This window comes from Callionymus lyra, chromosome 11 (genome assembly GCF_982586985.1).
Source record: "Callionymus lyra chromosome 11, fCalLyr1.hap1.1, whole genome shotgun sequence".
Classification (NCBI taxonomy): Eukaryota; Metazoa; Chordata; class Actinopteri; order Syngnathiformes; family Callionymidae; genus Callionymus; species Callionymus lyra.
Window position 1 is genome coordinate 19,369,727 of NC_141828.1, and position 15,983 is coordinate 19,385,709.

The window sequence follows — 15,983 nt, forward strand, 5'->3', positions numbered from 1 at the left end:
CAAAAGAATCCAAGGCAATCAGCTTAATAATAAAACAATATTGAGTTTTCCACTTTTAATTTCATAATGAATCTAATTTGTTACACAAGAGCGAAATTGAGTGTGATATAATGTGATACGCAGTCTATTTGTCCATTACTGCCAGAGGGCACAGAGTGGTATTATAAATTGTCTTTTTTATATTATGAGTAGAAAATTGTTTTATAACAAGATCTTAAAAAGGAGGGTGAATTCCAAAGTCTCCGTTCACTTAACGCCATGCCCGCAAACCAATCTCCTTTCTCATCACTTGACTGCTCACACTTATTACTTTCATATTCACCCTGGACTTTGCATTGAATTTTTATATCTGCTCTCCTCCCACAGGGTCAGACTGTCATCTACGATGTTGTCTTAGAATTACGAGGTAAACTTCAATCAGAGGCAGCTTCCCCCCTTTTTTTCTCTGTGTAGCAACAATATTAGTGTGCATCCCTTGCTATCCATGAGCACTCCCATATTGGCTTTCTGTCTCCTTACAATTACCACGTGTCTTACTGGTCCCAGGGAGGAGGCTGGTGGAAATCAATAGCGCAGTAATATTATCAACTGGAGGGTGAAGTCATGGGAGGGAGGGGTAAGAGGCGGTGAGTGGGCTTGGTGTCGATTTGCCTTTCTGCTAATGCACACCGCGCGTCCTCCAGCTTTATCTTCTTTTTATAGAGTTTCCCTGCTTCACCTGCACCCTTGTAATGGCGTCTCTCTATATGCCGCGTCTGTTCTCATTCCAAATGTACACGCAAAGCCGCAGCGCCGCCGCCGGCTCCTTTATTGGGAATGTGCTTTTGACCCCGAGAGCTGACCCTCAGATGGCAAGCTTAACAATGACGAATCACTCGGCGGGATCATTTACATGCCCCCTGAACCCCATATTTGGGTCCATTAGAGAGCAAATCAAATATTTATGTTGTTTATTGGAAGTGCAGGGTTTCATCTCACTGTGTGATTGTTTCATGCAAAGGTTGGGAGGCTGCGCTATATTAAGTGTATGCGCGGCCAGGAAACTAATCTTGGGTTTGGTATCAAAATCCGTCTTACAGCTGACAACACCATGTATTCGTGGGGGAGAAAGTCTGTTTGGTTTTTGGGGTGGTTGGGGGGTTTTTTTTTCCATCTGCCTGGATGTAGCTTTTTCATTCACCATTTCATCTCCATCAACCAGAGTCCCAAAATACATTAGTGTAAATAAAATTATCATTTTGTTGTTTGTTTTTTTAGAACATAACTTACTACACCTACATACTACACAATACATTTAAACACATAATGACACAATAATTACTATTGTTATTGAACTATTGTTTTGTGATATTTAAAAAAAACGTTTTTTTGTTTAAATATTTCTCAGGAAACGGGTAAATAAACATGATAATGGATAACACAAGTAATACATGATCATTAAACATGATTTAATTTACATCCTGTTCATAAATAACTATATATATTTAATGAAAAAAAAACATTTGAATCAAACTATATAGACTTGTATTCAATTTTAGAGCTTGTTCCATTTTTTCTAGCTTCTTGACACCATTTGTGGGCCAGTGTTCTATATAATGTGTGTGTGGGGGGGGGGTGTTGTTTTGTGGGTCACTGACTGGCCACGTTTTTGTTTGTGTGTTTTGGTTTTATTTAGAATTGACCCATAACTTCCATTCAGTCTTGTTAAATATTATATGTTTGAGAAAATCCTGTTAAATTCTGTGGAAACTCTTATAAATTCCTTCATGAAAAGAAAATATATTTAAGGATTATTATTTTTTTAATTAATGTGTGTTTGAACTCAGTTTTTATCGTCTTAGTTTGTGGACGTCAGTTGGAGTTGAGTTGGTGTTAATCTGATAATGTCAACAGCTTTTTAAAAGGTGTTCACCCGGATATGAAAGCTAAGTAATATAGCTTTGTGGTTTAAGTCCACAGTTAAAATTAGAGCAACATTTCATGTCAGGGTGTTGTTCCCTCGCCTCCACAGGGACTGAGTCTAATTGAAACACTTCATATAGTGAGTCGAGGACTCGCTGTGATGTTCTGTTTCCCCGCATCGCCTTGGTCAAACATCTATTGCCACCACACAGTCTGTTCTTTATTAAATTGTCCGCTGGACGTTAATGATATTGCTGTGTTGCATGCTGGGATTTAATAGGTGAGGTCTTTAAAGGTTTTACAGTATTATTAAAACTCTGAGGTGGCCTCCACTTTACTGCCTGCCGAGGGGTTTTGAATTTACTAATCAGTCATATTATTACACATGACACATCTGGAGCGACGAGCGCTTACTGGCAGGGGCGGCAATTACAGAGATTTTATCAATAGGAAATAGAAAGAATACGAGAATCAAAAGGAGTTAAACGAGTGGAGAGACTCAAAGAGTTTCCACACAGAGGGAGAGCAAAAAATTATGCACCTTGCTTTTTTCCTCATAGCTTTTCATCAATAAAGCGACGCGCCGGTTCGCCCCCGAAAAAAAAAGCGACGTGGCATTCAACTCTGTCACCCAAGTTCAAAAGAAAAACAATAAGAAAGGCGACGGCGTAATAACACGCAGTCTTTGTCTATTAGCCGCAGTAAGACGAGGGGGTTTACGGCACAGGGTTCTGTAAACAAAAGATTAAACCAAATCGAGCTGCAGAAAATGAAAGGAAAACATGAGTGGGGTAATGAGGGCGCAGACGTCGTTTCTGACCAGATTACCATCTCCACAGACTACTGGAGAGGAAAACGTCTGATTGAGCTATTTTACCACACAGAGAGTTTACGCCTCTCCCCCTCGCACAAAAAAAACCAATATCATTACCACGCTGGTTAGTGGGTAAAGCCACATATGTGCAGCAAAGCTGTTAGGGTTTAGGGTCACGGTGCTCTGCGTTAATGGGGATTGTTGTTCTGTTTACTTGTCGACTTTTTAAAGCAGCCCCGGAATTTCAAATTGCAATCGACTCTGATTTTGTCGCGTATGGAACGTCTCGATTACACATCTGCCGTTATTATCGCTTCAATCCGATGCCAACTGCTAAGAAGAAAAAAAAAGCTAACTTCATTAGTGGACTGCAAACGCAGCATGTGGAGAGCACTTGTGGCTTCCTTGTACTCGTAACCTCTTCGCCATATTTTGAACACGACCATTTATCTTATGGTGACATCACAACATTTGGCCAATTTCAGTGAAAACACCACGGAAGGAATATCAGCAAAAGACTTCTACAGCAAGTTGAAACATTCTATCAAAACTTTCAGAAATAACCCAGTGGAATGTTTTTTATGTTTGCTTTGACACCAGACAACAAACTCTTAAAAGGTTGAGTAAAATAAGTATGTTTCGAATAATGAAAAGTGACTTTATTTTAATTGTTTTTATCCTTTTTTTCATAGGCAAGGAAAGTGACGGCAACAACTGAAGTTCATCAGAAATAAATGGATTCAAATTTTGATTCATCCTAAAAGAAAAAGTCATATGTTGTTGCATTTCATGTACCTTTAAATAAATAAAATACCTTTTCATAATGGAGCTTATTAATGGATTTTAAAATCACATTAAAAACTTTTAATATTAACCGAAAGTAAAAAACGATTAGATAGGCTTATTACTTTATTGAGTTGTTATCTGTTTTTGATAGGAAATTGTGTTTTTATCAGATAATCACTCAAAACCCACCTGTTCAAAAATGCCTACTCGAAATTGACTTTTCATTGTGTTTCCATCCTTTGTTGTCAAGTGTCTTTGTGTGTCCCAAAAAGCACTAAATAAATATGATGTATTTGTATTATTTATTATTATAATTTCCATGAGAAACAACTCCAGGTCCACATTGACCAAAATGAATTATTTGGCTGGTATTGTTTATTATTACATACTGTCTCACTATTTCTTCCCTCCATGCAGCAGAGTTCACTGACCTTTGGTAACCTCTCGGGGTCACCGGGGTGTCTGGGGATGACCTTCTGCAGCCTCTGGAATCCATAGTCGATGGTTGGCTCGTTCAGGGCTGAAAGACAGGTGGAGATAAGAATGAGAAAAGAAAAAAAGTCTTGGTGGAATATCTGATGATCCCATAGGAGGACTCACGATTAGTGATGGAAACTTGTTATTTCATTAACCGGCCTTTTATCGAGGGACTCATCCCCCCCCCCTTTTTTTTATCTGCTCGGTAATATTGACTAAAGCGAACGACATGGGCCGGTCTTTTAATCTAACAGAGCTTTAATAATCTGTGAAAGGCTGTCCACACATTGATCTAGTGTAAGCTGCTGTCATTTCAACCTTCTGCACCAACTGTACTGCAACAGTGGGCCCGTGAAATACGACAGCGGATCCCTGGGAGCCATTAATCTCTCCCACCCCTCAAATAGTAATCTGGGGCATGAGGCATATTGGGTGATGAATCAGAGGCACAAAGTAAATGAATCATAACCCAGACTTTGGTGAGAGCAGGGCGTTTTATGTCTGACAGTCCTAATGGGTAATTGAAGGCTTCCTTACAGCTCCGCCTGATTCTAAACAATCATGTGTACAGGACAAGCGGAGGGAGAGAGAAAAGAGAGCGAGAGAGAGAGAGAGGGAGGGCAGAGGCGAGAGGAGGAGAGCAAGTGTAAGGGGGAAGGAACGACTTAATAGAGAACATCACTTCTCAATGTAGATATCATTTTCAGGAGAGTAACTCTGGCGAGCGCGGCGCTTCATAAATCAATGGCGTTCTATGGAGACTAATAAGAAGTGCCTGCCTCTATTCATTGTTCAGCCTGTAATTTGGACCATCACTCATTACTCAGCGTGTCATTTCGGCATTAACACCTCACAGTTCGCTGAACCTGCTGAACGCCCCGAGAAAGTGAAAGCGGGAGAAAAAAACGTCAACCACACACACACGCTTAAAACACACAGGCATGAGGTTCTCGGAGGATTTTCGAGGTACCCCTCGTTCACACGTCAGGTGAAATGTTGGGACGAGTCCAACCGTTCCTGAGACGCCACCGTCGACCAATTACATCCATGTACGTTAAAACAAATGATTGCCATGTGAGCACTTTGTAACGTCAGGACAAGTTTGGCACTCGAGTATAGGAAGCTTGACAAGACCTTCTACAACTAATAACTGCCGAAAAAGATGACGCTATTACCTCCCCCAACGAGGTCACTTTTTTGTCGGCGTCTACCTGGAAAAATTCTTAGTTTAATGATATATTTTACAAGGACAGGAGGATTAGTTTTAGATTTCATTTGGATTCAGGAAGGTTTTTGGAAGCTCCTATCATTGACTTGTAGTACAACTTTTGATGAAATCATAAAAAGAATCAACTTTCTATGTTGATAATGGTGGAGTGAATTATTCTCTAACCATGGGGTCGCGACCCGGTAGCAGATTGTAAAGCATTTTTTACTGCGTCGCACAGAAATAAAAAATATTTATATAACTATTTGTATATAAAACTTGTTTTGTTTTAAAAAATATACTTGAACTCCTGTATTTATCTTGTGTCTTGGCCTTTTAGAGTTTTTTAAATGTGTATTGTTTTTGTTTTTTCAAGCGCTTTGTGACCCTGGTCTAGAAAGGCGCTTTACAAATGACTATAACTTACTTTTTATTATCAAATAATACCATCATTAAAGCTGTGACTGATGTTGGGGGTCCTTTCATTCAAGCTAATTCATTTGATTGTCGTCAGAGTCATAACATTGTTTTTACCAGTAACTTTATTTCCATTTCATGGTTTTTGCCATTTAGAATGTGTCATCCATGTTGCTAAATATTTTGGACTAAATGAACCTTGAACACGGGACTACACGCAAGACACACGCGTGTTCGGCAGGTGCACTGGAGCAGGGACCGCGTGAGTAAATGAGCGTTTACATCTCCCACTCTTTTCTTTTGTTCCCCCCTTATCTAAACGCACACACACATCCATACTGCAACTACTCACGCATATAGAAGCAGATCATGTACTTACACCCGTGCACGTAATCGAACACATGCACCACCCCTTGCAAAAAAAACCTGACTACAGTAATTGCCAGTTGGAGCGTGATCAAATGGAGCAATTATGTGTTCAAGCATGGACAATACGGGGGCCGCTAATCGATACCCGAGGATCTAGCTTGCAAATAAAGTGATATTCAGCCGTTTTGTTGCCCCGGCCACACCTGACTAAACCCCCGACGCGGCCACCAACGTGTACTGGCTGGAAATCTGATTTGACATGTCATCATGTGTCCAACAAAGGTTCTGCTCGGCGACGTGGGGGGAACGCCGTCTTCTCCTTAATAAAGGATTGATCTGGCCGTATTGATCGTACATGACAAGGCTGTAGCTAGGAATTTGCCCCTTTTCTTTTGTTATTTCAACCCCCCCCCGCCCGCCCCCCCACATACACACACATACCCCTCTTGGTTTCTTATCAATGGCAGCTGATGTGTACGTGTGCGTCGTCGTGTGTGAATGTGTAGCAGCCCTGCCAGACCCCGCTGCTCACTGTGATGTAAATTGTGTATGTGTAAAAAGCACTCCATAATCAGGCCATCCATCATCAGAGGCTGTCAGTGGGCTCTCTCCGGGTGATACATCACGCTCTCCTGTCCTCCGCCTCAGCTGGGGCCTACACAACCCGCCAGGCATGCTGGGTAAAAAAACAGCCGGGTACGGTGTCAGACCCACGGGTCGGAAAAAAGGTGGCTTTTTTTTTTTGACACGTCCTCCCCGACGATAACGACCAACCGTAGAGCGGATTCAAACGAAAACCACCGCGTCACCACGACAACGTCAAAGTGCTTATTTTAAACACCGTCGTCCCGCCGCCGCCGCCGCCAGCCACTACGTCGGCGTGACGCCCGTCTCATCTATCATGGAGATGATCTTTGTAACAACCCCGGCGTAATGAAATTGGTGACACGGACCGCCATCTGCTATTGATTTCATGCAAATGCTTTTGACAGCTGATGGAGACTTGCATTAGCACTAAACGGTGCTGTCAGTTGATGAGTTGACAGTTTTGTAGTCGTCGCATGTACGCCCGGTGCAGACAGACAATGTCAATAATCCTGTAAGAGCCGCTGATGATATATACTGAGCACTTATATCCAATCTGGGGGAGTAAATTTGCGACGAGTGTATTCATAGCTCCGCCCGGAGAAAGCGAAAAGATTTCCTTTCATCCGCTGAGCTTCTACAAGAGTCATCGGGAGCTTCCCTCACTTTTTTTTCCTCTCGCCGCACACGTTGACAGCAGCCGCTCTGTCTGTTTGTGATCTCCGGCGGCACGATGTTGATATCGGTCACGGCAACACTTGAGCGAGGGAGTCGACTCCTGAGTAAAACCTGTTAGCTTCCCATCAGCTCAACGACGTGATCATTGTCTTCCACTTATTCTCAGCTAGTCGGGGTCGCGGGAGATAATATAAATTCGCTGATGAGCGTCGGGGGACATCAAGGGCGGCTTTTCCAACCCCTGCTTGACTTTATCCGTGTATTTATTTCTCAGGTACGTTTACATCAGGGATGATCATGTATAGTGTTTAGAAAAAAACATGAAAAGAATATTCCTTAAGTCACACTGAACCAAGAAAGAGTTTTTATCTTCACATTTTCTTGAAGTACAAAATACAGATTTAAAAAGAAAATAATTAATTCATAAATAACCACAATGGTTACATTTCAACATGCATGTATTTCAAGGGTTCAATAAATAAATAATAATATAATAAAATCACTAAAATACATTTAAGCAGGGAAAATAAAAGTAAGTAAGTAATTTTTATTTATATAGCGCTTTTCCAGACCAGGGTCACAAAGCGTTTAAACAATTAAAACAATATTCAATAAAGTATATACTTTAAAGGTCAAGATAAAACTGATAACACAACAGGAGTTCCAGAAAATAATAACAACAACACATCTCCGTTAATGAAGAAATAGTTTTAGTATTAATAACATATTGATTGATTAAAAATGATTAAATGATTATTGAACAATTAAATAAATATATTACTGATAATAATATACATAATAATAACAAATATTGACGAATTAAATACAATGTATTTTATTTGTATTCCTTACTTACTGAGAGACTCATTTTTATTCATTACTTATTATTATGGTATTATATGATAATGTATCTTATTTTATTAACCTCTATTTATTCAATACGTATTATTTAACTTTTACAACAAATTCCTGGCAATGAAAGTTTTCTGATTCTGATATATATTTGGAATAAATGAAAAATATCCAACAATCAGAAGTTAAATTATAATTTTATCGGAAGATTGACAGCTGCCATACATTTCCCCTCATATCGCTTGACCTTAAAAACGGTTGTTAACTGGACTGTCTTCCGAAGATATTACAGACAAATCTCCGGCGCCCTTGTATGACCTCACACATTCCGAAAGGACTACGGCGGCGAGAGGGGTGAGGCGATGGAAGCAGCATCCCTCCCTCACCCTTACCTCACTCGTGTCAGGGCTCTTGGTGGCTGCACGGAAACATGAAACCCTCCACACACATCCCATAAATCCTACGCTGGGTGGGGAGTCTAGCCGAAGGGGGAGGAGGGACCAAAGAATGTGGGGGGATAGAGCGAGAGAGAGGGGGGTGTGTGTGTGGGGGGGTATGATAGGGGGGTCGCTGGCACGTTCCAGTCACGCCCGCTTCCCGGCCCGCGGCCAATCAATACCACTTTCCTGTTTTAGAGGCGGGTAATTATGAGGTGGAGAGATTGTGTGACCTCTCACCCCTGCTGCATTACTCGCCTGATATTAAGATAAATTGCCTGATTTTGGGTAAACATATGCTGCAATTCAAACTGTCAGCACTGGTTTGCTCAGGGATAATTTGTATTGATCTCCTGGCTTCTTCCCCATTTTGCTTACTGACCTCACGGATAATTAGAGAAAAAGAGACACGGGGAGGTAAGGCAGGGCTTCGCATTAGAATCGCAGGCAGCAGAGATGAAGAGCACAGGGGACACGCAACATAATGGACTAATAGAATTTTCATTTTTCTCTCTCAGCTTTAGACAGGTTACACTAATGTCCTAATATGCCACTTAATTGTTATTTCCTCATTTCACTCTCTTTTAACACAGTCAACGTTTTTTTTTGTGTGAACCATTAAATATAAAAAACGTACTGTATTTTATATATAAAAACCATATAAATCAGCGCCCTATATTTGATTTTCAATACAAAATAAAAAGCTTTTTCAATATATTATTACTCAAGAAGTAGCAGTGCCAACAGAAGATGGTTTCTAATCTCATTCTGCCGCTACGATGCCACTTTTCATCACTTGAATTCTCTTCCACTTGTTTGTTTAAGATTCTTATTTAATTTGAACGTTTTATTTAGCATCTGTTGGGCCTAATATATCACAGCATCGTGGGCTTATAGCTTATTCGAGTTTGTAATACTTGTGAGAGAGATTTTGGTCCGTCTATTAAAAGTATAACTATATCTCTCTTGTAATATCGATTCATTTTGCCCAAACAAAAGTAGTAAAATGTATTTCTCCTGACTGTCCATTTTTAAATCTCGTCTAAAACACGCTTTTATTCCTTCGCTTTTAACACAGACATAAGACTTGTTTTTACTTGTATTTGGTATCATATTATCTTGTTTTTTAACTGCTTATTTAAGTAATATTTGTATGTTCTTGTATAACAACTGCTATTGTTTTAAAGTGCTTTATGATTAGAGTTGAGCTTAGCTATAATTCTGAAATACAGTCCCAGCTATTCAGGGAAAAGGGCAGGTCTATTTAAACCTTTATTAACAATTTAAAGCATTTTTTTGACTGTCCACTGCTTCTCTATTCAAGTGAATAAATAGCCATAATAAAAATGGTTCTGCAGCCGACAAACCACTGAAGAAAGAGAAAGTTTGCAGATGATGGAATACTCTCAAAGAGTGATCGTGTTTCTACAAATGAGGAAATGGAATGCATGACCTGCTGTGCAGCTGTGACCATATAATTTGCCAAAATTGAGAATCACACATTCATACGAGCACTCTCAGTAGCATTCCCGCGTCTGGAATGTGCTCTTCCCAATCTCACTTCAATCTCGACGCCCTTAATCTGCTCGTCCTTTCATGCCACCAGCACCATTTTCACCGAGGGCTCCTCTGCCCGCCTCGGCCCAGCCACTTAGCTTAAAAATGTAGAGTGGATGGAGTGTACATGGCATCTGAGCAGGGTCTGCCGCTCCTTCGCCGTGTTTCCCTGGAAATACGACATGAGTAACAGCGCTCCAGGAACGGCGGAACACGGCAGACTCTGGCAGCCAGAAGTGCTTACATGGCAATACACCTCGACGTGCCCTGGGTCCATATGGAAGTGGCTCCAGCAGATGTATTGACTTACAGTATCAGGGTATAAACATGGGGAAATGTTTGAGCAAAGCAGTAAATTTGAGGGAAATTGTTCCTTGTTAAGTCTGCGAGCCTGAATGGAAGCTTGTACCGAATACTGGCATTCCTGCCAGCCATTACAGCTTATTACGATAACTCTATCTTTCCAGGAGATAAAAACCTAGCCTTGTTGCCATTTGCCAGCTATTACTTTCGCTAATTATACTTAACTGCTTGGAGCTTATCTCCACTCCTCCTACACCATTGAGCAGTTATTTTTTCTTTCCCCTTAACACAAATTAGAGGTGGAGTGGGAGTTGAAAAAGGGGGGAGACAGATAAACAGCACAGGCAAGAAGTTCAGTCAAGTGTTATTGCATTTGCGACTTGTCAAACAGAAGAAGTGATTCCCGGGAGGCACCGGCACTCCGTTAGATTTAGACACTTCAGGACAGTATCTTAAATCTGCCACGTCCACACTGTTTTATTTCTTAAGACAAGCTCGGAGTTGACCCCTCCCCCTAGATCCCCTTCATTTTCCTTAGTGACTTGGAACAGTATGAACTTGTATAGTAGACAATGACTTCTTGCACATTCCTATGTGATGTGAAAGAAATGTACTGAAAACAAACACTTATATTTACGAAAATTCCTCTGAGATTACGTCTACAAGTCTTTGAACAAATGGAAACAAACTTTTCTTGAACGATTGATAACTTTAGGAGCAGAAAACCAAGTCTCATAGTAAAAAAAATCCTGTGATAAGCTGATGAGGTTTCATGAAACAGTGACCTTATTTTCAAAAACCCACTGCTGCTCCAAACACTTTGGCGCTTGAACTCAAAACTGTTTCATGAAACCTCATCATCCAATCAGCACCACACACAACTGTGAACTACCATGACTGAAATTAAGATCAGTCCACAAATACAATTTAATCTGGTTGTAAAGTAGGAAAAAAAACTCTTTGCCATTAAATTTGAGGTGACATTAGAAGAATAAATTCATCTTTCGGTAAATGTTACGTCATGCTGCTCATACTTTTAGTGATGGTAGAGTTGAAAACAAACATGCAGGTTGAAAAAGATGATTCGTAAAAAAAATAAAATAGAGCAAAATCGGATTTTCCACAGCAAACCCACTCAAAGCAATCCTCATCTCCTTTTAACACTGACCATATCATCTCCATCCACTGCAGCCAAGTATCATTGAGTGATTCCATCTCCAGCAGCCTCGAGATGAACAGGAAATTAAAATTTCAAAGATTCTGCAGTTAAGATAAATCAATGGCGACAGATCAATGTTCATTGAAATTTCATGAACTTTGAGCCGATACAGATGAGAATACCAAGACAGTAACCGTCTCCTTGCAGATATTGCTCCTGCAACAGATAAAATGTAATTAACACGGTTAAAAAGGGGAGCAATGTCACTGATCGCACATCCATAATTCCACTCTCCTTTCATAAAGGTGGGATTATTAGAAAGGGGTTTTTTTTCGAAGACACCTGTTCAATCCTCTTAAATGACAGCTAAAGTATTTGTGCCACTTCGCTCGGGCGCAAGCCTCACACATTACCGGCCAACAGAAATCAAATGGGTTTCCCTTCACAGCTGATTGCGAGCGCAAATTAATATTGTAAAATGAAGATCAATACATGGACGGGGCGCCGATCGATGACGGCTAAATTACGACCGCGTTTTCCCCCCTCATTCAAGATGAGTTGTGTTTTCCTCTCAAAGTCAATACCGCGCTGCCTCCCTCATTCATTTCTCAATAAACTTGCCGATGAATTTCAATCAAAACGCGCTGGGAGGATGGGGGGTGCTTCGAGTTCTTTTAAAGCCCGTCGGGTGTGGATCATTTTCGGAAAATGGGGCAAAAGGAAAGAAGCTCAGAGGTAGGTGGGGGCTCTCCTCTATCATCCCCCCCCCCCCTCTTTTCTTGCCTCCTGCGTCTGTCTTTCCTTTCGGCAGCTGACTGATGCTGTGACTGTCGACAGTGAGTGAGGACAATCCATTTCAAGAGTCATTACAAAACATTCCTCTAATGACACCAGGGGACAAAAAGAAGGCCCAATTAAAATCGACTCAATGAAAAGTATCCTAGAGTTCAACAAACAACATACTTTTTTTTTCTTCTTTATAGATGGCCATCATTCCATCATACAGGGGACGGACGGAGGAGGAGGGGGGGACGGGGGTTCACGCTTCACTGCAACTACTTATTTCAATCAATTCCTTTAGCAGGATTTCACAGGTCACTTGCTGATAGCATGCTGTGGAATAATGCCACAGTGTGCATCTCAAAGCCTACCTGACAAGCTCGCCTGACAGTGGGGGAGCGCAACACGTGTCACGTCACTCCTCTAATTGGACACAAGGACCTTCCTCTGTCGCGAGCCTTGCGAAAGGCCTTATAAACCAAGCCCATCTACAACTTGGCAATGAGTGTCTGCTTCGCTCCTGCCGAGCCGGTGCTAAATACCAGCGTTGTAATGAGACAAGCAGGTACAGGCGGCGGGACGCGGCTAGTGGGATAACACGCTCTGACACATGCTAAAACTGTTGTGCCAACTGGTTACAAACCCTCCCGACTGTGGCGATGACATTTATAAATGCCTAATGCACTCGGCAGTTTGTCACCAAGGTCTCCTACTTTTCCTTTATTTATTTTTTTTTAAGACGGACCTTTCCAGGATCTCATTAGTCCCTCATAGAACTTGTGTCAAGCGCTTCCGTTAACCCAACTAATGTTGCTACTCTATTTTGGTTCAGGTTATTTCAAACCTAAATCAAACGTACAGTATGTAGAGAGGGGTTTTTCAAGTGAACCTTGATCTGTTTACATACCCCCTTGAATGCCTTTGATTGCGGCATATCTTTGCCGGCTGGCCACACCCCAGCAACCCGACCAGCATCCGATTGGCGTACCAGACCCAACCCTTCAGGACAGGAAATGAAAAGGAAGCTCTACATCTGATCAGCTTCAGAGTCTGGGACTTCAAAGTGTCGGCAGGGTGGAGAGGAGACGTCAGGATTGGCCCGATTCACAGGCCGAACAGCACGGGGCGCTATCTGATGTGCTTCTGCTTCTGTTTGTTTACTTTTTTCTTTTTTTTTGCCCTGGATTCTTAAAGAGCAGAAGGTTTTTTTTTAAACTATGATTCTCTATTTACAATTTTGGTCTAACGACACATCCTTGACATCATTCTTTTCTATCCCCTTACCAGCCTGACATTTCTTGATCCACCGCTATTGAGTGAAGCACCGATGACCTCTTTGTCCTTATGTTGATGAATGACTGCCTCATACCCATTTTGTCAGATTTTGGTGCAGTGGAGTCGATAGCGTCACCTTGACGAGGGAAAGTTTGCGATCCATCAGCCCTCAAGGCTGTCTGGCCTCAACTACAGCCTGGCAAGAGCTGCTCACTACATGGGGGGCATCTGCTCCGTCCAAAAAAAAATCCTTCACCCAGTGTGCTACGATATTGTGAGGTCGAGTGAATGACTCTTATCACTAGTGTGAAAGGGGGGAGAAGAGAAGAGAAGAGGGAGAAGAGGGGGAGAAACACTTGACTTTTACTAATAGCTGAGAATCCAGGCTGGTCACCAAAGGTCTGAAGACGAAGCACCCTGTCAGTGCCCAGCTTGGGAAATTAGCAAATAATGTTCCCTTCCCCCTGACAAATGTGTGACAGCTCGCCTTCGCCAATCATCCTTTTCGTAACGTTATGATGCATGTCCCCGGATCCCCCACTGGAGGATACAGGCGAAGTTTACTGACCCTCAATTTACCCATGACAAATGGGGTCCCGGTAAATGTGCGTTTTCTGGGGCGCGGAAGGGGTTCATTTTAAGCAATCCTGGTTATGTGGATGTCACTGATTAGGATAAATAGAGGCTGACTGTGTTAGGGCCGCTTGCAGAACCATATTACCAAGGGCCCGCATCGCCGCCCCTAGAGGGGTGTTCGCTTCGGAAACTTGGCCAAGACAGAAAACCAAAAGCTCTGATGCAATTAGGAGCTCAAATTGGATAAATTGTACGGGCAGGTTTTTATTTATGATTTACCCCTTCAGACAGGACTGTAACCAAGCCATAAAAAGGTTACACTGCCGCAAATGAGGCTGAAAATTGAGGGGTTAGGAAATAAATAAAGAACGCTGGTACCTGCATCCTTTCTTTTGGTCATTTATAAAGAAAAAGTATTGACTCTGGTTCAGCTCAGACTTTCTCCTTTTGATTTTCCACAACCTTGGTGACAGTTCCTTTCCACTCCTGTCCTGACCAATGGATAACCGATACATGGATTGGACAGAGGACGCCGGGATTGAACGCTGTTATAGAAGAAACGGGTTTCGCAAAGTAGCACAAAACTAACGTGTCATTCCATTAAAAAGAATGTGCCAATTAAAATACAGATCTACGCGCCTCCAAGCAGTCAGTAAACTGCAGTCTGCTAAAGTTTTATGTCACACATCTGTTTGTCTCATTAGTGCTGAAACATTCAATAGTCGGTGCCAACAGGATTATTTGACATCCACTACAGGGGTGCACTCTTTCTAAGAATGGATTGTGAGTTTTGGAGTGGCTCCAGGGTACTAACCTGAGTTAAGGACATGTCCCTCTGCTGTTCGAATCGACTGTCGACTCCTCTGTGTTGACTCTGGGTAATTTGCGATCATTTCTCAAATTGGGCGAGCTAAATCTCAACAATTAGGGTGCTGGTGCAAGAAGAGTCAACAGAGGGGAGAAAAAAAAAAGGGGGCTCCGAAAAGACGGATCTCTCCTCTCTCTCTCTCGCTCGAGTCACGCTTGAAGGCTTTGATAACAAGACCTTTGATATGCATGTTTCACTTCAATATGACACCGGCACACTCTGCTCCGGAAAGATACATGCGCTGTATGCCCTTATGTCGTGACTGCCTTTACAATTCAAATGAATATCTTTGTGTCAGGTCATCGTATTGAAATGATGCAAGCCTTACAGGAGAGAATACTGATGTACCTTTTCAACACATGTGTAGTCTCTGGAGCTCAGTATGTTCTATTTTAATTTAAAGAATGTGTTGCATTCTGGGGTAATTCACAGGATTATTTCTTCATTTTGTTTTTAATCTTAAAAAACGACATTACATTTGCACGGCGGCTACTGTACACTTGGAAAACCCATAATTAAAAGACTTTGTATTCTGGTCTCCTAACAGGTTCACTCACTTAAGCATCAACCCCTTGTACAATCAGGGTGAGTCACGCAGGGAATAGCAGGGCAGTGAGTGTCGGACCTGTCTATTGGTGACTTTCTCTTTTAATTCACAGCGCTAATCAATTGTACCACCATTGCCTCCAGGGGTAATTGTATCTTTATACTAACTGGAAGTGAGTAGGAACCGGGACAGAGAGTGGAATAATGGAAGTAGGGGGGAGAAGAAAAAAAAAATCAACAAAGATAGAGAAGGGGACACGTTTCCTCGGTAAAACCTGATGGTAATCATCCCAATCCGCTTAGCCTCTGTGACTAATGGGGTCTGTTCTTAAGGGACCTGGCACTTTCACTAAGGTGCTATAGAAGCCATTAATGTCTTAACTTATACACCTTCT

General features: G+C 41.8%; 2 protein-coding genes across 12 annotated transcripts in view; one reads left to right on the plus strand and one right to left on the minus strand.

Annotated features, from left to right (window-relative positions):
* The window catches only part of LOC148069546 (methylated-DNA--protein-cysteine methyltransferase-like), an 89,418-nt gene that overhangs the window by 53,810 nt on the left and 19,625 nt on the right, over positions 1–15,983 (plus strand). Inside the window, exon 6 of one of the 3 annotated variants that reach the window (XM_087802225.1) lies at positions 3,409–3,800. The exons of the other annotated variants lie outside the window; for them this stretch is intronic. Coding sequence (XP_087658351.1) covers positions 3,409–3,434 — 26 coding nt within the window. The 3' untranslated portion in view covers positions 3,435–3,800. Of the gene's footprint in view, positions 1–3,408; positions 3,801–15,983 lie in introns of those variants that run through there. 3 annotated transcript variants of the gene reach the window in all.
* Positions 1–15,983, minus strand: part of LOC148069547 (transcription factor COE3) — a 79,892-nt gene that overhangs the window by 7,961 nt on the left and 55,948 nt on the right. For all 9 annotated transcript variants that reach the window (XM_087802213.1, XM_087802219.1, XM_087802212.1 and 6 more), the window contains exon 11: positions 3,934–4,022. In XM_087802213.1, the coding sequence (XP_087658339.1) occupies positions 3,934–4,022 (89 nt within the window). The remainder of the gene's footprint in view (positions 1–3,933; positions 4,023–15,983) is intronic.